Genomic DNA, 22,152 nt, shown 5'->3' with positions numbered 1-22,152 from the left:
GTGGTGCTGGAGGCTATGAAGGAGGAATTTTCTCTCCCCGAGGAGCGGGAGTTAGGCGCTCTCTCTCTCTTTGGACTGGTTCTCCATCCCAGGCATCCCACCGGGAGAAGTAACTTCAGGAGCCGCTCAGCTGCGCAAAGGGAGCGCAGAAGCCCCTCCCAGACGCAGGCGGCCTCTGCTGCAGTAACCCCTTCCTTGCACGCCGAGCTTTGCGGCAGACGGCTTTGGAGGGAAGGTTGCTTTTATGAATGGTAGCCTGGGAGGGGCCTAATGTCATGGGCTCCTGATGTCAGCACAATGAATGGAAACACTCGCCAAGCGTGAAACCTCTGCTCTAGGGAAGCAGGCAAGATTGGCTCTCCAGACGCAGCGTCTCTTGCTGACGAAATCACCAGTCCCGTAGGTCAGAGATAATCCCTATACGTTAGGATTTCCATGAGCCAGAAACGGAGGCTGCATGCAGACAGGCGGATGCCCATCTGATTCGGGCACCACCAGCTCGGTTCCGAAGCAGCTGCGGCCAGCCGCGACCCTCTTCCTTCCTGCCAGGCACTGGGGAAAAGTGCACCGGAGCTGCAGATCTACCACTGTGTGTGAGGCATTGCTTAGCTTAGCCGGCCTCATGTTCTGCTTTTGCTGGCAGAATTCCTTGCTGAAGCTCCAAGCCCTTGAATCTGATCTGTGCTCTGCGTTTTTGACAAACCAGGAAGAAGTGGCCCAGGCGCAGGAACTTAAGGACCCAGTCCCAGAGCCCGCCCAGAGCGCGCCTGCCAATGAAGAGGACTTTGCAGGTAAGAGGCATGGCCCCAGGATGTCCCAAATGCTACTCTCCAGACAGTGCAGCCTCTCTCGCTGCTCCCTCCATCCTTCACTCAGAAAAATGGTGCCACTATCAACAGCCAAGCATGGTCCAGGGGCAGCGGGAAAGAGGATTGGCCACAAGGCAGCTCTTTCCAGCTGGGACCACAAGGCAGACTATCTACCTCCAGGGGGTCAGCTGGAAGTACCTGTCACACTTCATGTTTCCTAAGGCAAATGGTCAGAGCCTTGCAGCCTGCTTTCTGGGTGTGTGGTAGGAAAGGGCTTAGGGAGCTTGCTCCAGGAGCTCACAGGGGGTATTCTGTTTCAGGACTGTAAGGAGTAAGCGGTACCTGTACTCCTGTTAAAAAACCTCCCATGTGGTTACAACAGGCAAAACAGTCATCCCTAGGGTTGGAATGGGCATTATTGATAATAGTGGTTACTAGGAGCCACTAACATTAGCTGCTGTTATTTAAATTTTCTGTGATCTAGGCATTATTTATGCATCTTATTATATTAAATTTCTTCCCAGTATGACCCGTGAATGAATATTACTTGTAGCCGGGCCATAAAGGTCTGGTCTGCATTGCTGGTAAGAGATAAATGATTTCTCTATGGTGCATATGCTTAGCAGTCAGAGGTCATTTTGCATGTCAAGCTCTTCTGCTCTGTTGGCCATGGTGTTTGGGTGACATGCAAGTAAAAGGGGGCATGGGTTTAATTAATTAGAAATTATAGTCAGCTTATAAACAGTGTTCCTTTTTCTTCTCCCACTCCCATATTTGCTCCTAGCCAAAATCCATAAAGAAGTGTCAAACCAAAGTCAAATTGATGTCTGAATCACCTGATGTTCTGAGTTACCCAGCAAAATATCTAGCAAAAAGTGTTTATCATCTGCTGCATATTGGATAAAGATGTAATTTTTTGGCTTTTATTCCTGAATATTTAAAAATCATGACTTTTATTCCTGAATGTCAAGATTACTTTTCTCATCCCAGATGGCCAGGATTTTGAGCAAGGCTTTTTTCTTTAGGTAGGGTCTCTCTCTAGCCCAGGCTGACCTGGAATTCACTATGTGGTCTCAAGGTGGCCTAGGACTCATGGCGATCCTCCTACCTCTGCCTCCCAAGTGCTGGGATTAAAGGCATGTGCCACCATGCCAGTCTTGAACAAGGCTTTTAACACATCAATAAATACAGATTTTATATAGAAGTTTGCTCACACAAACGAGCCAGCAACACCTTCCATCTTGTGTCAAGTGGCAGATATGAGCAGAAGGCTTGTAGATTGGCTGCTGGGTATTCCAAGATGTAGGAAAATGTGAGGTAACCCAGAGCCCCACGAGTCCAGAAAATCTGACTCATGTTTTCATAGACACAGGGCTGCTTCTTCACTGGGAGGGAAGCTGTAAGATGGTTTCATGTAAGTAGTGATTGGTTTGGTCTCACTGGTTTCTAAGAGGTACTGCTGCAGTAAGGCCATGCATTTTCTAATCCATGTGTCACTCAGAAGGAAGAAACACAGGCTCAGGTCAGCAGTTCTCAATGGATGGGGACCTCCAAGTAGTGATCGTTGAATACCTTGAAACTATACAGGGGTGTGTGTGTGTAAGTTCTTTTTTTTTTTTTTTTTTTTTTGTTTATTTATTTGAGAGCGACAGACACAGAGAGAAAGACAGATAGAGGGAGAGAGAGAGAATGGGCGCGCCAGGGCTTCCAGCCTCTGCAAACGAACTCCAGACGCATGCGCCCCCTTGTGCATCTGGCTAACGTGGGACCTGGGGAACCGAGCCTCGAACCGGGGTCCTTAGGCTTCACATGCAAGCGCTTAACCGCTAAGCCGTCTCTCCAGCCCGTGTGTAAGTTCTTAATGAAAGGGTGATAACATAAGATTATATCAGATAGGCATAAGTCAATGCAAGATTATAGTAATGTAACAGTAGTTTTAATTTTCTCAAGGTCTCATATCTGGCCCCAAGCTCTCTGGCTGGCCAATAGTGGGTACAATAATTGGGATAATAGGGACAAAATCCACCCAGAGATTTTTTTTTTAGGAATACCTAAATATAATATATCACAAATAACTATGCATGATGGCATTCATAAATATAAACTGTTGTCACTTAAGAAGTCTCAGATTCACTTTAGACTTGATAAGTGAATAACTTAAGCTACTTAACTTTCATAGTAGACATTTGAAATAGAGGCCTAATCAAATGTAGTAGGCTTTATGTTTGCATGTCAAAATTTGGCTTTTAACTTAGGTTTATGGGTTGGAAGGGCCTTCCTCAACTACTAAGATATGTGCAATGCAGCCCTATTTTATCAATTCAATGACAAAGTGTACTTGCAACAAGAACACATTTCATGGTACCCATAGGAACAGCCTGTTCTTGACATTCTAGAATCTTCTTATACATCATAATCACCCAGAAGCTTTTCCCACACTGAACTTCTATGGCCTCATCATTAGCATTTTGGGTGGAAGTCCTGCAATCTGTATTTTTCATAAATACTCCCAAGTAATGGGATCCAGTAGTTAAGTGGATAATGTCTTGGATTAAGGGAGAATGTCAAGGCCTCTGTGATTCTATTTACTTCAGTTTTACCAAAGGGAAGAAGCTCACAGACTACATGGAACTTATAACTCGGGAAGTAGGGCCAGTTAGCTTCATCTGTTAACCTCAAGAGGGGAAAGGTGTTTATGCATCAAGTTCACATGCTGGAGGTAGGTGGGTTGGAGGTAGGGGCAAGGGGTGGGGCCACAGACAAGTTTGCAGAATATATGGGCCTTTACAGAAAAGTGAGGGATTGGGACCTAGCTGCAAGGCAGAGTGGGAGATTTAAGAGGATGATGAGGTATCTTGGTTTGCCTAGGAGTACTTGATATTAGCATTACAAGTCCTCAGTTGTAGGTAATCCAGGCCAGTTGGTCACTCTGATTAAGGGTTGAAAACTGCATAATGTGAGATAGAAACTATTCTGGACTAAAAATCTTTGTGTCTCCCCTAAATTGAAACCTGGTCCCCCAGCATAATAGTAGTTAGAGAGGAGGTATCATGGATACAGTCCTCATGTGTGGGGTTCTTCTCAGATGAGCCCAGAAAGCTGGCCAGCACTCTTTCTACCACTCAAAGATACTGTGAGAAGTCAGCCATGTGCTATGTGAAAGAAGGTTCTCTCCAGAACCCAACACTGATGGTTCCCTTACCTTGAACTTAAGTTTCCAAAACTGTGAAAAGTAGAGTTTTCCTGTTTATAAGCCCCAGTCAGTTTGTGATAACAGGTCACATGGCTAAGACAGAAAGCCGCATAATCATCTCAAAAGTCACTCAAATGGCTCATTACAGCCAAAGCAAATGTTTCCTCCATGACATTAGCGAGCACCTGTCCCTGAATGAAAATAGTTCATGAATGAAATGATTGCTTGTTATTTCATTGTGTATAGGACCATTTGACATTCCACACGCCTAAATATCACCCTTGCTTGGCCTCTCCAAGGATGAATGATGGATTGGAAGTTCTAGAGAAAACTGCCACCAAAGATAACTTGATATCCACAAGTAGATGCAGTAGTTCTTTGGCAGTGCCCAGTAGGTCCTTTTTTCCCCCTAAAATCTTGACTTATACGTTACATTCTCCATTGGGTAAGATACTGGTGTGGTATGTCTATTTCTGCAGGATCTGCAGGTCTTGTCTTACTCTGAGGTGGGGCAGAGTCAGAAGGAGCCTGGCTTTCGCTGTCTACTTGACCAGAAGGTCCAGATCACTTGTAGATATCTGAATTCCACACCTCAAAATGCAAAGTTCAAAACAGACATGAGACTCTGAGCTGGAAAACCTGTAGTAATTGTGACATGTAAGGAGGGTTTGGGAACCCTTTCCAGAACACAGTGTCACACAAAGTGTGTCAGGACATGTTCTCTGGCTCTGGGTAGTTTATATTTGGATTTCTAGGACAGAAAAGTATCTTAAGCACCCTACCCAGTGGGCTTGGTCATTCATATAACTTGGATCTTCATCATATCTGGAGGTGGCTTAAGACGGGCTTTGAAAGTCAGCTAGAGGCGCTCTATAGAAGTTCACACAGTCCCCAGATACCTTTAGAAGCATTATTCCTCATCGGCTCTGTAGGCGTGCATAGATGTTTGTGTGTGTCTGCGTGATTGTCAGCCCTTCTTTTATCTGTCACCACTTGCTTCTTTAAGTAAATGTGGGTTACTCCTGTGAGAAGTGGCACTTCACTGTTGTGTTCTAAATCCCAAGTTTGTTCCTCATAATAGTATTTTCATCCAGCTTCTACTTTGTGTTGCCTCTGCAGGGGATATTTTTCAATAATGTCTCAACTGGGATGGTGGGCAGTATGGCTAGTATATAGAGGTCTGATACTTCTGCTGAACATTCTACAATCCATTGGATCCTTCAAAGAACCATCAGTGCTAATAGTGCTGAGGCTATGGAACCTCGAGCTGACAGTTTTAAAGGAAACATCACCAACATTAGCTAGTCACGACTGTCACTTGTGTTAAATAACTGTTACTGCGTGGATTTGCCCATCTTCCCAAGAACCCTGTGAAGTAGGTTTCATGATCATCCAGAGATGACAGATGAGAAAATAACTTTGGAGAATTAATGCAACTTTCTGAGGTTCCAAAGCTACTAAGTCCTGTAGGTCAGGGAAGGGATGAGGTTGGGGTGAGAGTATCGACTCAGACTGCACAGCCTAAATGCCCTTCACCATCTACTAAAAGAGTAAGTATTCACAGTTCTAATATTCCAGACTTTGAAAATAAGTTGGTAGTAATGTATGTTTAATATAATTGAATGTTTTGAAAGTGACTGTGACCCTTTCATTGTTGCACTGAAGCTTCAAGACCAAGATTGTAGTTTATTTGTGTGGCAGCAAACCACTCCCATAGTCACTTTAGCTCTTTGACTTTTCTGTGTGCTACCTAACTTGCAAGTATGTTCCAAATAAGTCGACCAGTAGAAATGGCCTGGTTTTGTAAGATTACTATTGTATTTCCTGTTAGATCAGCAGATCCTTCAGTAGCTCAAAAAATCCGTTGTCCATGAAGCTGAGAAACTGGTCTTTGTTACTTGTTAAGAGTAGATGGGTCAGTTTTCCTATCTCCAGCACCTTCTGGCCCAAAGTGCAAATCATTCGCTGTCATTGGCCTCCTCCTCAATTGAAAGCTTGTCTTCGCCACTGAAACCTACCAATAGAGTCTGCAAACTCACACTGACCACTCACCTCCTCCTCAAGGTCATTTCTGAAATTTTCAATAAGATTCATCCAGGGTCTATTTGCAAGGATTGGTACTGACATATCCATTGTAAAGATATTAATTCAACTCTGCCCTTTGCTTCATATTGTCAAGAGATATTTTTATTCATTGCAAAACCTGACCCAGTTATCGCTTGGTTTTGTATTTAATTGATCTTGACATGTAATTCATTACCATAGATGACACAAAAGGCCATGTCAATTCATTGCTTTGTTATGAAATATATCTCCTTGCATAGCTTTCTGTGCTAGTTTGGTGACCTTGGACAGGTTAATTAAGTTTGTATGCCTCAGTTTCCTTTTATTTAAAAGGGAAGCCAGGGGGCTGGAGAGATGGCTCAGCATTTAAGGCACTTGCTTGCAAAGCCTGACTTGGATTTGATTCCTCAGTACCCACGTAAAGCCAGATGCACAAAGCTTGCAGTATCTGGAGGCCCTGGCACACCCACTCTGTCTATATTTTCTCTTTCTCTCTCTCTCTGCTTGCAAATAAATAAAAATTTAACAAAGCTTTAAAATGGAAGATAGTATGCTTTCCTTGGGCTTGCAATGAGAATTATACAGCATGGCATACAGGATGCTGTCTCTTGGCACATCAACCATGAAAAATGCTCAGGACATGTTAGTCTTCTTTAAAACCTGGGCATCCTTGCCTTATTCAGAATGTATGCCACTTTTTCTCCACCTCATAATGTTATTGTACTTAAGTACCCACTGTGTCATAAGTTCTGCCTATTTCCAGTGTATGAAAATGACATTTCATTGTTCATTCTCTAGATCCCTTGTAGAGTCTTGCATATGATGGACATTACACTAGCTCCTTTTAGCATAAAGCATTTATAGCAGCAATAATCTATACAGCTGATGGCTGAATATTTTTCACCTATTAAAGTTGAGGCTACATTTGTTACCATGTAATCTATTCTGTGCTGTACCAATGATGTTACATGGCTGTAAAACTTCTATAATAATTTAATAATTTTTTTCTGATGCTTTTATAACAATCTTTATGGGTTGTAAAGAAGGTAGTATTATATTAACACTTTGCTTTCCAAAGAAAGAACTTTCAAATCATTTCAGAATGGATAGGTAATAATGCAAGTCTCTGGGGACATTTCAGTAACTTCCTTAGAGTAAGGAAAAGAGCAGGAGACCTATAACCCAAACTGCCATATCGTTACTTATGTAATTTTGCATTCCTTTTCTAAATCAAGCCAAGTACTGTGTTAAAATATATTATGCTCACTGTTTTCACTACAGCTATTTAGGAACCTTTGTTCTACATGTGAAGGGACTTGTGTGTCTGAGAATGTAGACTGAAAAAGTAGCATCATAGAACAAACCCAAGACTTTGACTCTAGAGCCAAGACTCTTTTGAAAAAAGTATTTTATTAGTTATTTGAAAGAGAGGCAGAGAGAAATAGTAAGAAAGGCAGACCCATTCCCACAGAGAGAGAGAGAAAGAGAAAGGGAAAGAGAGAAAAATTGGCATACCAAGGACTCCTGCCCCTACAGATGAATTCCAAATGCATGCACCCCTTTGTAAATGTGGCTTTACCTGGGTACTGAGTAATCAAGCTTGCAGCCAGACTTTTAGCCAGGAAACTTACAATAATGTATCTTCTAAAATGCAGAGTTGGGGAGATGGCTCAGTGGTTGTAGGTGCTAGCTTGCAAACCCAATTTGAATTTCCCAGTACTCACATAAAGCTGGATGCAAAGTGGTCCATGTGTCTGTGATCTCATTGTGCCCATAGCAATGGGAGGCAGATCCAGGAAAACTGGCTAGACTATTGCCCACGCAGCACAAGTAACAAGGGTGTCCCTGTCACAAGCAAGGTGGAAAGGACAGGACAAATATCCCGAGGCTGTCCCCAGACCTCCACATGTGCACACCTTCCATGTACATAAAAAATAAAAGTGAGTAGACTTTAAAATATGTGTATGTGCATTTGTGTATGTATATGTGCACATGATTATGAGAGCACACATACACATGTGTGTGCACACATGTGCAGGCCAAAGGACAATTTGGGGTGCCATTACTCAGGCACCATACCTTTTCCTGAAATGGTTTTTCACTGGCCTGGAGCTATCCAGTTAAGCTAGACTGGCTAGCCATGAGCCCCAGGGATCCACCTATCTCTACCTCCCCAGCACTGGGATTTTGTGGCTGGCCTTTTTTTTTTTGTATTAATTATGACACATAGAGAGAGGGGGTAGGAGGAAGGAGAGACAATTGGCACACCAGGGCCTTCAGCCACTGAAATCAAACTCCAGATGTGTTCCATACCTTGTGCACAGGTGTGATCTTACATGCTTGTATCACCTTGTACATCTGGCTTATGTGAGACCTGGAGAGTCAAACATGGGTCCTTAGGCTTCACAGGCAAACACCTCAACTGCTAAGCCACCTCTTCAGCCCATGCCTGGCCTTTTTAATGTGGGTTCTGGGATTTGATTCAAGTCCTTATGCTTGCAACGCAAGTACTCTACAACTGAGCTATTTTCCTGATCCTAAATGAATAGATGTTTTTGTTTTGTTTTGTTTATCGAAGTAGGGTCTCACTCTAGCCCAGGCTAACCTGGAATTCACTATGGAGTCTCAGAGTTGCCTCGAACTCATGGCAATTCTCCTACCTCTGCCTCCTGAGTGCTGGGATTAAAGGCATGCGCCACCACGCCAGGCATGAATAGATGTTTTTATAGAACCATTTTAAGTTTATAGAAACTGAGCAGATAGCACAGAGTTTTGATTCATTCCCTTTCCTTTCTGTGCAGTTTTCCATATTTTATAGCCATTTATAAAAAATGACTCTTCTGTGGTTTCTTCTAGTATTATTCCTCCAAGCCCATAGCAACTCCAGTCTAAACATGACAAGAAAGTACACCTAGAAGCCTCATTTCTGAAACTCTGGACACCTCCCAGGGCAGGTGGACAGCTTCCCCCATCTCCCTGAGGCTCCCTGTGGCTGTCTCTGTGGAGTTGATGGCCTAATTTTGAATTGGCTAATTTAGACCAGGGGTAGATACTTGAGGTTAACAATTTGCTGTGCCTCATCACCTTAGATGAGCCTAGAAAAGGCACAACTCACATTTTGAAAGTTATAAAATTCTCTAGCAATTTACATATTTGCTTTGTGTCTCCAACTTTCCTTGTTTGCTGAAGCACTTACAATGCTTGTCAATGAAATCCACATTTTGAAAATGGTACTTGCCATATCACTAGTAGATCATTATCATCTGCATTGCTGGGATGTCAATGTGCAGAAATGAACTAGAAGACCTAAGGGGGTAATTTGGCTAAAAAATGAACATCACAGTACCTCATTCTCCCTGTGGATGGAGAGGCAGGAGGATTTTACATAGCTGTAAAATGTCACGGGTCATGCTTTCTCCTTTCCTGCATCCACAGCACATTCAGAACCCTGCATACACTCAGGACATTGCCTGTCACATGAATAGGTAGCTTCACATTGGTGACAGAGATCAGACATTTATTGGCCATCTCCTCTGATAAGTTTTCCACATTCAGTGATAGTAAACAGTATGTTCCAGGTCACATAGATGACAAAACTGAGGTGTGAATTTAGACCTTTGTGAGCCTCAAGCCCATGCTTTTATCCATAATGGTAAACTGCCTCTTAGGACTTGTCTGATCTCTGTCACCAAGTGCAACACTACTATCCTGGTGATAAATTTCCTACCTCTCTTGTTCCCTAACACTCATGGCAGCCATCCGCAGAAGCTGGTACCCAGATGTCTGCATGGAGGACCAGCCTGCCCCCTAACTCAGTGGGGACACCTCCTCTGTGACCATGCTATCATGGGGATGCTGTTGCCCTTCCTTGGTGCTCGAAGAAAGCAGCTGTTCCACTGGGGTAACGTCAGCACCATCTATGTTCGCTCTCCCACCTCATCGCGGGCTTCCTCCAATGCTCCAGTTCAGCATGCTGGAAATCAAGCCCATCCCATGTCCATCAGGCATTTGGGGCTGGTTTTTGTTCTGGCCTTCCTCTGCGTGTGTGAGACTGTTGCTTCCCCTGCTCTGTCCTGAGACAGGCTGGGCATGAATGCTGATGCTTGAAATTCATAGAATTGTGACCAAGCTTCACACTCATTTCACGTTTAAAGCCAAAAAAGGCTGATATTTGGCATTTTGGATGATGTCTGAATGTTCACTAGGAGCCCACAGCACTAGGCAAACCCACAAGTGTTAATCAACAAGTCAAAAGACAAGACTCAGCTCATTTACTACTCAGCTATATCTCTTCACTCCTTCTCAAGCTTTTGCAGATTTGTTTAAACTTCGAATTGCTTTAAAAACTCACATTAGAAAGGTATATTTTTAAGTTGGATCGAGTCATTTAACAACTGCAATGCAGCATCTGTTTCTGCCTGGGCCTGCAGCCAGATCGAAGTGGTCTCTTGGCCTTCAAGGACTCATGACAATTATTCCTCTTCCCTGTTCCTGCTGCTCAGTGACTGTGCCACACAAACATTTAGATTTCTGCAATGGAGATGTGGATCCTTTTGCTTGAGACACTGGTCAGACTGTCCCTGAATGGAGTTAGCCTATCTCTATTCATCTTCCCCACTGAATTTAAAAAAAATATTACCAGCTTCACATGGATGTCATGAAAAACTGTCAGAACAATGTGAAGATATAGGGAGTCACGCCACCAAATACTAAACATGATGGTGCTTATTTGAATGTAAGGACTGATGGGAGGGACACAAAGCTAAAATAATTCACACTTTGCATTGTATCCCCAGAGTGGCTCCTTGGAGGTACTCAGTGGAACAGTATGTATATTCCTTATTTTGATGATAATTATTGGTTCACAATTTTGCATGCATGCTGGGAAAAGCTCTCTGCCCCTGGACTGCACCCCAGCCCTACACTGGCAGTTGCAAGAAGAATTTATTTTTAAATTTTTATTTATTTATTTGACAGAGAAAGGGGGGGGGGAGAGAGAGAGAGAGAGAGAGAGAGGGAGAGAATGGGCATGTCAGGGCCTCCAGCCACTGCACATGAACTCCAGACATGTGCACCCTCTTGTGCATTTGGTTAACATGGGTCCTGGGGAATTGAACCTGGGTCCTTTGGCTTTGTAGGCAAACACCTTAACTGCTAAGCCATCCCTCCAGCCCAAGAAGGATTTATTTTAACATGTGTTAGCTTAAAGGGTACATCTAGTCACAACTTCCTGACCATCATTGCTCATTATTAAACTGAAATGTAAAAATTAAGTTGAGCCGGGTGTGGTGGTGCACGCTTTTAATCCCAGCACTCGGGAGGCAGAGGTAGGAGGATCACCATGAGTTTGAGTCCACCCTGAGGCTCCATAGTGAATTCCAGGTCAGCCTGGGATAGAGTGAGACCCTACCTTGAACCCCCCCCCCAAAAAAAAGTAAGTTGAAATTATATACATACATAGTGTAAAATAGGTTTAAGTCAATATGTCAAAAGTCACCGTGTTGTAGAATGCATCTCCTATTGTTTTATCACAGCAAGGGAGCTTAGAGAATCAGGAAACTGAAGCCCGGGGTAGTGTGGGCCTAACCCTTTCCTCTAAATCATAGTGCACCATGCCATGGGTTCTAGCAAGCTCTCCCCACCCCAGGGATCCATCAGCAGCCACATGGTTAGCACTGTCATATGCTGCTGCTCCCTGTCAGGGAACTGGATCTAGAAGTGGTAGACTGGGCTGTGTTCCCAAGAAGGCAGCAGCCCCAGCTCTGTTTAGCATAAAGCTCAATGAATCTGTCTACACAAATGCATACACAAGCACATGCACCAGCTGATTAAATTAAACCCTCTCTCAGCTCAAATGGTGAATTTGAACAAAACCGAGGGCCACCAAATTACCAGCCTCTGATTCTGTTTCTTTTCAGCTGGTGGCTTAGGGTCTTTCTGAATCATGGCTTCCTTCCATTATGAATTGAAGGGAGGGGAGGTTAGGGTGTCAGTTAGGCAACACTGGTAAATTACGCAAGTGCCCATGGAAAATACATTACACCACAATGCAGGTTTACAGGCACGACTGCAGTGCAGTTCACGAAATGCTCTGCCATTCTGTGAAGCTGTATGTTAGGGCTCTGTGGACTTAGCACAGCCCATGTGGCTAGGAACCCCAGTGTTTCCAACTGGGCACAGTGAAACAGCAAAAAGGAACCTATATTGCTTTTGGTCCTGGGGTCATAGCTGAACTAAAATGAGTGTTAAAATTGATATTTTTTTTCTATTTCAAGAAAAAGATGCTGGTTCAGGGTACTTGGTGAAGATAATTTCTTCATCATTTATAACTAAAGATATTTCCAAGGCATAGGGAGCTTAATGAAGGTCTGATGGTATAAGGAGGCACATTGAGGGTTTGTAGGCATGGCATTCAGTCAGTCACATTCCTGAAGCTCCCAGAGATCCACTTGGAGTGGGCTCTCACCTTCACCCAGGACTGGTTCTGCCTCTGGTGAATGTGGTTAACATGCGGCTTCTCCACCCTCCCGTTCTACAAGCCATCAGGGAGATACCAGCTAAACACACAGGCAGACCTAATAGACCTTTCATGTGGTCCCACTGTGTGAAATGTTTTCCTTAGGGAGATGTAAACACAAGTCTGTTTACTCCAGATGGGACACAGATGGCAGACCAAGTACTGCTCACCAAAATCACTTTTTGGATGAACCAGTGAGTTTAATAAGGTTACTTACATAACAGGGTTAGGGGTTGCCTACAGGAATATGGAACCCCCAAAGCAGCCTGACCACTGAGAAGTCTCGTCCCAGCCTGGATGACAACCTCCCCATGGCCGGTTCAAGGAGCATGAATTGTGTGTGGGGTTTACTACCACCATGCTCCTCCCTCCACTTCAGGGTGATAGCTTACTTTCAGTACATGGAGACCCCAAGGCAGCCAAACCACCAAGAAGTTTCACCCCAGCATGGAAGATGGCCTCCCATGGTGCTTAAATGGAACTCTCTGCCCTTAGTCTTCACCTTAGCATGGAAGACACCCTCCCCATTGTGCTTAGATGGAACTCTCTGTCCTTGGTCTTCTAACCTCTACATACTTGGTCTCCCTCTGAGGCCACAATCCCTCATGTAGCATTTCATACAGCTGTTTCAGGGTTACTTGAAATCTCAGATGGGGATCATAGACCTTCCCCACACTCCTCTTTCTATGGAAGAACGTCAACAGGCCCAACCTCTAGTCTCTTGTGAGTTGTCCTGGCTGCCTTTTTCAAAATTTTATTTATTTAAGAGAGAAAGAGAATAAATATGGGTATGTCAAGGCCCCCTACCACTGCATAAGAATTGCAGACCCATGGGCCACTTGGTATGTCTGGCTTTACATGAGTACTGGGGAATCAAATCCAGACCATCAGGCTTTATAGATAAGTGCCTTTAGCCATGGACCCATCACTTCAGCTGCTTTTGATAAAGCTGGCAATAATTGTTTACTATTTTCAATGTAGAGAAATTTGGCATTAAACAGGTACAGAGAACTACGCTTTGAAATCCAGAGAACAGGAGCCAGTCTCAATCTGATGAAAAAATACCCGATACATTATTATGATAAGTTTTGATCTTGAAAAATGGATATTGTATATGTTTTGATTCTAGGTACTAACCTAGGAAATCTTTTCTATATTCACTCAGGGACAAAGCAAAAGAGACATCCTAAAGCTGTCCTGATTTTCCTACTAGACAAAATTGAGAAGGAGTGTGTTTGGGCAGTTTAGGCAGTTTATTGAATAACTGTGCAAAGCCCAAGACCAAGAGGCCTGCATGCCCTGACTTAGTGTCCTCAGGATCGTCCCACTGACACAGCCCTCCCTGTCTTTACCTTTTATCTTATCTTGGGGTCCAGCAATCCTTGCTGGCCTTAGTGTGGAGCTAATGAGCTTAAGTGAGGAATTCAGTCTCAGAGCTGGCCAGCTGGGGAGAAGGTGTGCTTGGAGCTGGGCGTGGTGGCGCATGCCTTTAATCTCAGCACTCGGGAGGGAGAGGTAGGAGGATCGCCATGAGTTCAAGGCCACCCTGAGACTCCATAGTGACTTTCAGGTCAGCCTGAGCTAGAGTGAGACCCTACCTCAAAAAACAACAACAAAAAAGATGTGCTGGAATAGGCTTTTTGTTTTGTCAAAAATGAAGTGTATTTAAAATTTTGAGAAGCAAAATAGAATTGTCCCAATTCTGTGTGCTCTGTAGTCACTGTGTCACCTCTTGGATCTTTTAGCACATTAACTTGAACATATGAACATGTGCTTTAAATATGAGTCAATGTTTTTGTGTTTTGAAGTTGGTGCTTTCCATTAAGATATTTCAAGAAGTCTGTTGATGAGCAGAGTTGTCCTTCATTTGGGAGGGCTGCTGGGCGGCTTCCCTTGGGAGCTCCTTTGTCCCTCTTGTTCTCCTCTCATCCCTTGACTCCTTTCCCTCCCTTTCCTAAATAATTCTGCAATCCTCCTTCTCCCTCATAATTTACAATCTTTCTTTCCAGCTTTATCTTGTCATTTGTTTCCACTCCCACCAAAGCTCCCTCCATGTGCACAAGATATGAACGAGAAGGAATTTTGTGCATTTGGACCATGCTGACTGCAATAACTCATTGAACTACTTCCCCTCCCTTTCTTTGTTGGCAGCTTTGTAATATTTTCTCTCCAGATCCTTTGAGAACAAACATGACAGTATTTTGAAAGCTTTTCATATCCACAGAAGGAAGACATGACAAAGAGGCATGCCATTATAATGAATGTTTATGATCTTTATTTAGGAACATGACAGTCTCCAGCCTTCTGCCATCTAAGCCTGAATCATTTGTCTTGTTTCCTCAGACCCCATGCCAGTGTACAAAGACGAGCAGATTGAGGCTGACGGCACACCTGAAGACCTCATGTCTGTCGGGACCAGCAGGCTGTTGTACCACATCACGGATGGTGACAACCCGCTGCTGTCACCACGATGCTCTATCTTCAGCCAAAGCCAGAGATTCAACTTGGACCCTGAGTCGGCCCCGTCTCCACCCAGCAGTCAGCAGTTTATGATGTAAGAAAGCCTACTTTCATGACCCTTTTCATTTCATCCAATTTTCCAAAGACATTTACAAAGTGCAGTGATGTATGTCTCTGAAATAGGCTGGCCATGCCCACCAGGTACAACTGTAAGATCTGAACTGGAAAGTGAACATCAGTGTTCTTTCCAGGTGGGGCGCTGTTTCAGGAGGAAATGGTTATGAGTCAGGATACCTCAGGAGCTCCCATGTTTGAACACTTTTCAGTGCAATAACCAGAATCCTGAATACATGTATGTGCAAATATCAGGGGTATCACCCTTAATTATCTCACTGTACTTTGCATGTCCAACACTGATGGATTATGGATTAGAAAGTTGCCCCCTTCAATTCATCCTTAGGCTCCAGAAAAGTGCTATCTTATAATAAGCACTCCCCAATTAAGTGAATAGACATAGCAGTATCTGTCTTTGTATATCAAGTGTGATACCTGTCCCCCTCACTAATTGAAAAGTGGCATTTGTCATTTGCTCTTGGGATTGGAATGAGATTGAGGGAGTACATGTTGTTTATTTTTAGGTTCCACTGATAATTTTGATGCGCACATAAACCTGACAATCCATTGACTAAAACTGCTCCTGGAACCCTTAGTTTCTTCCTCACAACTTACACTGCTATTGAGTTCATTCCAGGCTCCATTCCTGGATTATATACAGAGAGACTGGGCTGATTTAGTGAGTTATTACTAGTATGTATCAGTACTAGTGTGGCAGGTTAGAAAGGTCATGTTATAGCAAACATTACCCCATGATTTGAATCTTGCTTGAAAATGCTGGTTGGGGGCTAGAGCAATAGCTTAGCAGTTAAAGCCCTTTGCCGGTAAAGCCAAAGAACCCAGGTTTGACTCCTAAGGACCCACGTAAGCCAGATGCACAAGTTCTACCTGCCTCTTTCTCTCCCTCTCTCAAATAAATAAAAATAATAAAATTTTTTCAAAAAGAGAAAATGTTGGTTGGTGTGGCTTGTGCTTCAGACTGAAGACAACATTCGGCAGGGCCATTTCTTCTGAATCTTTTTTTTTTTTTTTTGAGGTAGGGTCTCACTTTAGCTCAGGCTAACCTGAAAGTCACTATGGAGTCTCAGGGTGGCCTTGAACTTACGGCGATCCTCCTACCTCTGCCTCCCGAGTGCTGGGATTAAAGGCGTGCGCCACCACACCCAGCTTCTTCTGAATCTTAAATTGGCCTTGCTAAGCTTGGAGAAAAACATTTCTTGCACTGATACTGTGACATTGGTATACAAAAGTCCCTGATGACACCTGCCCAGTGCTGTGCAATTCTGTGGCCAGAAGTCTCCTGCCATGATCAGAGACTCATGGGGGGCTGGTTAGACCAATAGCTGCTGCCCTGACTTCTCTAGCTGCCTGGGTTGGAAGGCTCTTGCTGGAAACGTTTCTCCCTCCCTGTCATCATCACAGGCCCCGGACTGCTTCTCGGTGCAGCGGTGGCGATGGCAAGGAGCCACAGACCATTGCCCAGCTCACCAAACACATCCAGAGCCTCAAGCGGAAAATTCGGAAATTTGAAGACAAATTTGAACAAGAAAAGAAATACCGGGTAAGCACTTTGAGGTTTAATTCAAGAAGGTTGTATGTGAGTTTTGCTGAGTTTCTACCCTTGAGTTTTGGGTACCCCTTCTTTGCCAGGAGACAGCTTCATTCTCACTAGTCAAGCCAGCACTGGTCACGAGCTAAGTTCCTTCCTGAGTCTGTTTGGTTCTTTGCTGAGCTACATCCCACTGATGGTTACAGCTCTTACAGGGGATCTCTATCCCCACTCTAACATTCCTCAGGAGACCTCCCTGTGGTTAAAGGTTTTATTGCCAAAGGGCTTTTAATAGGTGTTGTGGGTATGGCTTCCTGTCATCCAAACTATGCAATTAATCACACCACTGGCAGTTTTGAACCTGAGATCCTGCTGGACTTCTGTACTGCTTTGATCCCTATGGTTCTGTACATCTTTCCATCTCTGCTATCTGCAATTTTATACCCGCCACCCCCAAACTGCCAATTCTCTTTAACTGAGTTTGCTTTTTAATTTTTTTGATTTTTTGAGATAGGGTCTCACTCTAGCCCAGGCTGGCCTGGAATTCACTCTGTAGTCTCAGAATGGCCTCAAACTCATGGCGATCTTCCTACCTGTCCCTCCTGAGAGTGCTAGGATTAAAGGCGTGTGCCGCCACGCCTGGCCTGACTTTGCATTTGATTACTGGGCACAGGGTCTTAGAAAAGCCTACTTCATTCAGATGTCTACTTTTAGTGCACTCAGAAAGTGTTAGAATTTGAACGGACCAGCCAGTCTCTTTTGAAGGAAATGAGACCCCAAAGACAGGAAATGACTTCCCCGGAATCACTAGCAAATAATCTAACGAACCTCATCTTTTCATTGACAATCAAGGAATCTTTCTCATGTATCTTTGAACCATTTTTGGCAGACCACAAATCCACTGCAATGCCATCTGCAATAATGTCATCCAGGTGCCTCATTTTAATTGCATTGAACAAAGTTCAAACTACATGAGTTCTGCACATTTGACCATTAAACTAGGACATTTAGTCAGAAGTCAGAAAACCCAAAGATCCAAAACTGATATATGAAAAGTTTCATGTGAACTGAGAGCTGCCATCTCTGTGAGCTTCATGCATTCATTAAATTGATGCCAGGCTTTCAATTACTTTGTCAGCAAATTCAGCCTCAAATTTCTCCTTCATACTGTTTGTGGTGGTAAAAACTCATTACTTTATTGGTCATTGGCCTAAGGTCCTAGAATTTTTTTTGCATATTTATTTCGGATGTGTGTGTGTGTGTGTGTGTGTGTGTGTCCATCCATCCGTCCAAGTTTCTACCTGAGCTGTGATTGTCAGATTCAGGGAAGGGACTAGTTATGTTCTTAGGCTGGAGAATTCTCTTGTAGTGTCTGAGAAACCAAATATAAAACCCTGGCTGCCACATAGCCTGACTGCTCAAGCCAAAGCATTGAACAGCATACAGGCAACTAGCGTAGTGCCTCCTTCTAGCAGACCAGAGGTAGGGCTACAATCAGGTGTTCTGGAAATTGGGTGGATTCAGGGACCCAGATGTCACTCTCCATGGTTCTGAAATCAGGGTTTCTTCTCTATCTTGGTGAGATGTGGGTTTTAATCTGACTCTGTAACGGACAGAAGCCGCACTGTGACTCACAATGAATGTACCTAATGCCTTGTACATTTAATCCTGTCATGCAAGTAATGTGTTTTTCTTTGAACATGAGTGAGTACTCCATCTTGCTGTACCATGAAAACCTTGCTCAAGTTACATGGATTTCGTAGATCTCCAGGATTGGTTGCACAGTCCAGCATTCAGTCTGTCATGATGACGGTCATTCACCTTGAGCACTACCAGGTAGTTCCTTGTGTGTTTCTAGCTCAAGGTTATTAGGCCTGGAGCCTACATCTAAGCAACCATGATGGCATTGGCCTCAGGACCCTTGCTGACCTGGGGAGTGGAGTGAAGTGGGATGCTTGATTGCCTTTCCCTTCTAGTTTCTCTTTTTATGCAAAGTCCACTTTTTCCCCTGAGAAGGAAGTCAGAAGTCAAGAGCATGATTTGTACTGGCAGAGTCACATGCTCCCTCCATGGGAAGACATGTGCAGTCATACACTTGAAGATCTGGCAGAGGTGCTATCCCACCACTGCTGCTTGTGAACATATTTGGTGCTGACTGTGCACACCTGGAACTGTTCACAGTACTTTGTAGATGTGAATGGATGTAGTGCAGGGACTCTGTGAGGGACAGTATTGTAAACTTCACTTAATACACAAGACAGTGAGTGTAGGGAAGCTAGGTGATTGGCTCAAGGACCCCTTTCCCTCCCCCCACACACCAGTAGGATCCTCATTCTACTCATACCAAGATTAGACAGCTGGCTATCCATGCTGATAGGCTGACTTCTGCAAACATTTGTCAGGTTAGAGACCTGGGACCTCGTTTCAGCAGCACTGAAGATATGGTTGATGGGCTCTACATCTCCCAGTTCATTAGCATTAACCAGCCAGCTTTGGTTCTCAGCCATGTATGTGGGCTGCTTGTAGGGCAGGAACACTGGTTTGCATTATCACTGACAAAGAGAATGGCCTAGCAACAAGATATTGGGTGTGGGTGGCCTGTAGCGTGAGAGAGTGGTAGACACTAGGGTGTACTGGCAGGGTCAAAAGCTGGGTTAATACTGTGAAAATGCTGAGAAGTGAGACATGTTGAGAAACAATGTCCATGCTATGTGGAAGCATGGGGGAGGTCAAGAAGGTTTTCTCATTTCTCCATAAACAATTCCATGGGCTGGAGTGTCCAGGTCTAAATGTCTCTCCCAGCTCTGTGTGTTGCTGAATTATCTTGGTGTGGTTCAGCTGTTTAACATTTTGTTTTTTCTTTTCCCATCCTTCCTTTCCTCCTTTACCACCCTTGCTTCCACTTTCATTTTCCCTTCCTTGTTAGCCTTCACATGGTGACAAGACATCCAACCCTGAAGTCCTGAAGTGGATGAATGACTTGGCAAAAGGTCGCAAACAGCTCAAAGGTGAAATAATGCAATGTGTTTAAGATTCAACTGGATTTATTTCCACCTAAGCCCTCTTGGGCATGACTTCCTACTTAGATTGGAGGTCCCATTTGAAATAAAAGGTCCAGGCTCTCCTCATTGTTAAGCTCTACTTCCTAAACCTGCAAGGAAATGGAGGACCTCTTGCCACTGCTGTGGCGTCCACTGCATTGTTAGGACCCTGCACATGTGGTGCTATGAGCCCCTGGCTCCTGGATCCTTGGATGCTAGAAACAAAAGGGATTGAGAAATAATTTACTCTGCATGCCCACTGCCCAGGTGAGGGCGTTTTTACACAGAGGGAAGGTTATAGAGTTCGGAGGTAGTGAGCAGGCAGATGACTTCACTCTCCTGCTTCCTTGTCCTGTCCTCTTCATTCTCCTCCACTCTGGAAGGTTGTTGTTGAATAACTCTAAACTCCATTTAGAAAGGATTTTCACTGCTTACAACACAACTACCTTCTTCCTCCTTTTGATTTGAGTACTTAGAGCAATGGGCATTTTCCCACATTTCTGGAAGGGAACCTGATCCAGTGGCATTAAACTGTAGCAATGTAGCACAGTGATAAAATAGTGTTTATACATCAAACCAGAGCTAGCTGGACCTGGTGTTTCACAGCTGTAATTCCAGCCCTTGGGAGAATGAGGCAGGAGTCCCAGGCCAGCCCAGGCTATAGTGAAACCCTGTCCAGAAAAAAAACAGCAAAAAACAAACACCAAGCCAGAGTCTAATTAAAACACAAAAAAGAGATAAAGAAAATGTGGCAATTGGAAAAGAAATATAGAAGGTCTTATTCAAATGTGAGTGCCTCATCCCATAGTAGATCCTGCAGTGTAGTTCCCTGATTAGTCTCAGGTATGTTTATTATTTTGCATCATCGAGGCTTACATAAGGTCACATTGTAATAATGGAGCCGCTTGTATTTCAATAGTTGGCATCGAACAAAACTGTGGAATTTGTCAAGTTGGGAATTGTATTTCCAACTCCCCTTCCTACCCTTTCTGTGTTTCCTTGGGCATCTGCATATGCAATGCCTTTGTTGAGGACTTTACTTGCATGGGTACTTTGGATGCATTGTAGTTTGCACTGTGCACACCAGCAAACTGTTGGATACAGAGTTCCAGGTGCCACAGTGGGTAACATGGAGATGGTGGTAGTCAGGTCCCAGTGGTCTTGCAGAACCCCATTGCTGAAATCTAAGCCAGAGTTCCTTCTATACAAGATCCTCCATTCAATAAGAGACAAGCCTCTGGAGCTATTTTCTCACTAGACTGTGTGATCAGGAAACCAAGGATGGTGGCTATGACTGACTTTGTCCTGTGGAAGGCCATCACTGGCCCTGTTCATTTATACCAATTTAACATGGGGAGAGGGAGTCCTGAAAGGCTGTCTGTTCTTATTTGGGGCACTGAGTCATGATTCTTGATAATTTCTCCTAGAACTGAAGTTGAAGCTATCAGAAGAACAAGGGAGCATTCCCAAAGGCCCCTCCAGAAACCTGTCCTGTGAGCAGCCCACGGCTCCCAGAGGAAACGGGAAGCCGGGAGCTGCAGGTCCGGAGCCCAGCTCATCCAGAGAGGAGACTTCAGAAGCTGGGCTGATGGAGAAGAGTGAGCAGCTTCCTCCCCAAGAAGAAGCGAAGGTACCTCTCACAGTACCCCCACAGGGCCTGAACACCCATTCAGTGTTGGCAAAAGGTCTTGCTCTGGATAAGTCCTCAGAGCATTCAGCCACCACAAGATTGTCTTCAGGAGTATGGACCTAACTCATATGGCCTGATGGGTTTCTGTTGGGTTAATGGCCATGACCTATGAGTAATATCACACAGTTCTGTCTAGAATGCAGTCAGAGTGTATTCTGACAGAAAGATGAAAGTGAAGACATGAGGAGGCGTCAAAACACCTTTCACCCCTCCCCAAATTAACCAGGAAGTAAGTACATAGTCTGCGAAGAAAACACTCCAATATATCCCTTTCCACATATATCAAAGTATAATAAAGCAGGCATGTGGCAATACTGGGGAAAAGATCTTTGTAATTATATCGTAAGAATAAAGTGGTGGCTTGTTGGGGAGTATTAGATGACAAGTAACGATTTCAGCTTTGGACATCTTAGTTTTGAAATCTCCATGAGACAGCCAGATAGGGTTGTCAATTGAGTGTTAGGGCACATAAGCCTGGAGCTTAACCAAAAGATTTACTATATTTTACAAAGAAAAGACACGTTAATCCCACATCATCCCACTTATCCATGCTTCAGTTTCACTCCTGCTATGTGGTCCTGTCCATATCAACACAAGGCTGACAGCTCCTGAAAAAGAGATGTGGCTGCCCTCTCCTAGCCGTAAATATGGATAGTCATCTTCTAGTCTCTACAGTGTATAGTAATCTAACAGGAACACTCTGGTTCATGATCAC

General features: G+C 44.0%; 1 protein-coding gene across 6 annotated transcripts in view; it reads left to right on the top strand.

The window, feature by feature from the left end:
* The window catches only part of Fam13c (family with sequence similarity 13 member C), a 105,324-nt gene that overhangs the window by 74,511 nt on the left and 8,661 nt on the right, over positions 1 to 22,152 (top strand). For all 6 annotated transcript variants that reach the window (XM_045137214.1, XM_045137216.1, XM_045137212.1 and 3 more), the window contains 5 exons: positions 707 to 791; positions 14,927 to 15,137; positions 16,580 to 16,718; positions 19,633 to 19,714; positions 21,175 to 21,377. In XM_045137214.1, the coding sequence (XP_044993149.1) occupies positions 707 to 791; positions 14,927 to 15,137; positions 16,580 to 16,718; positions 19,633 to 19,714; positions 21,175 to 21,377 (720 nt within the window). The remainder of the gene's footprint in view (positions 1 to 706; positions 792 to 14,926; positions 15,138 to 16,579; positions 16,719 to 19,632; positions 19,715 to 21,174; positions 21,378 to 22,152) is intronic.

Source organism: Jaculus jaculus, chromosome 18, assembly GCF_020740685.1.
Source record: "Jaculus jaculus isolate mJacJac1 chromosome 18, mJacJac1.mat.Y.cur, whole genome shotgun sequence".
Taxonomy (NCBI): Eukaryota; Metazoa; Chordata; class Mammalia; order Rodentia; family Dipodidae; genus Jaculus; species Jaculus jaculus.
This window is presented reverse-complemented; position numbering and strand designations above follow the sequence as displayed.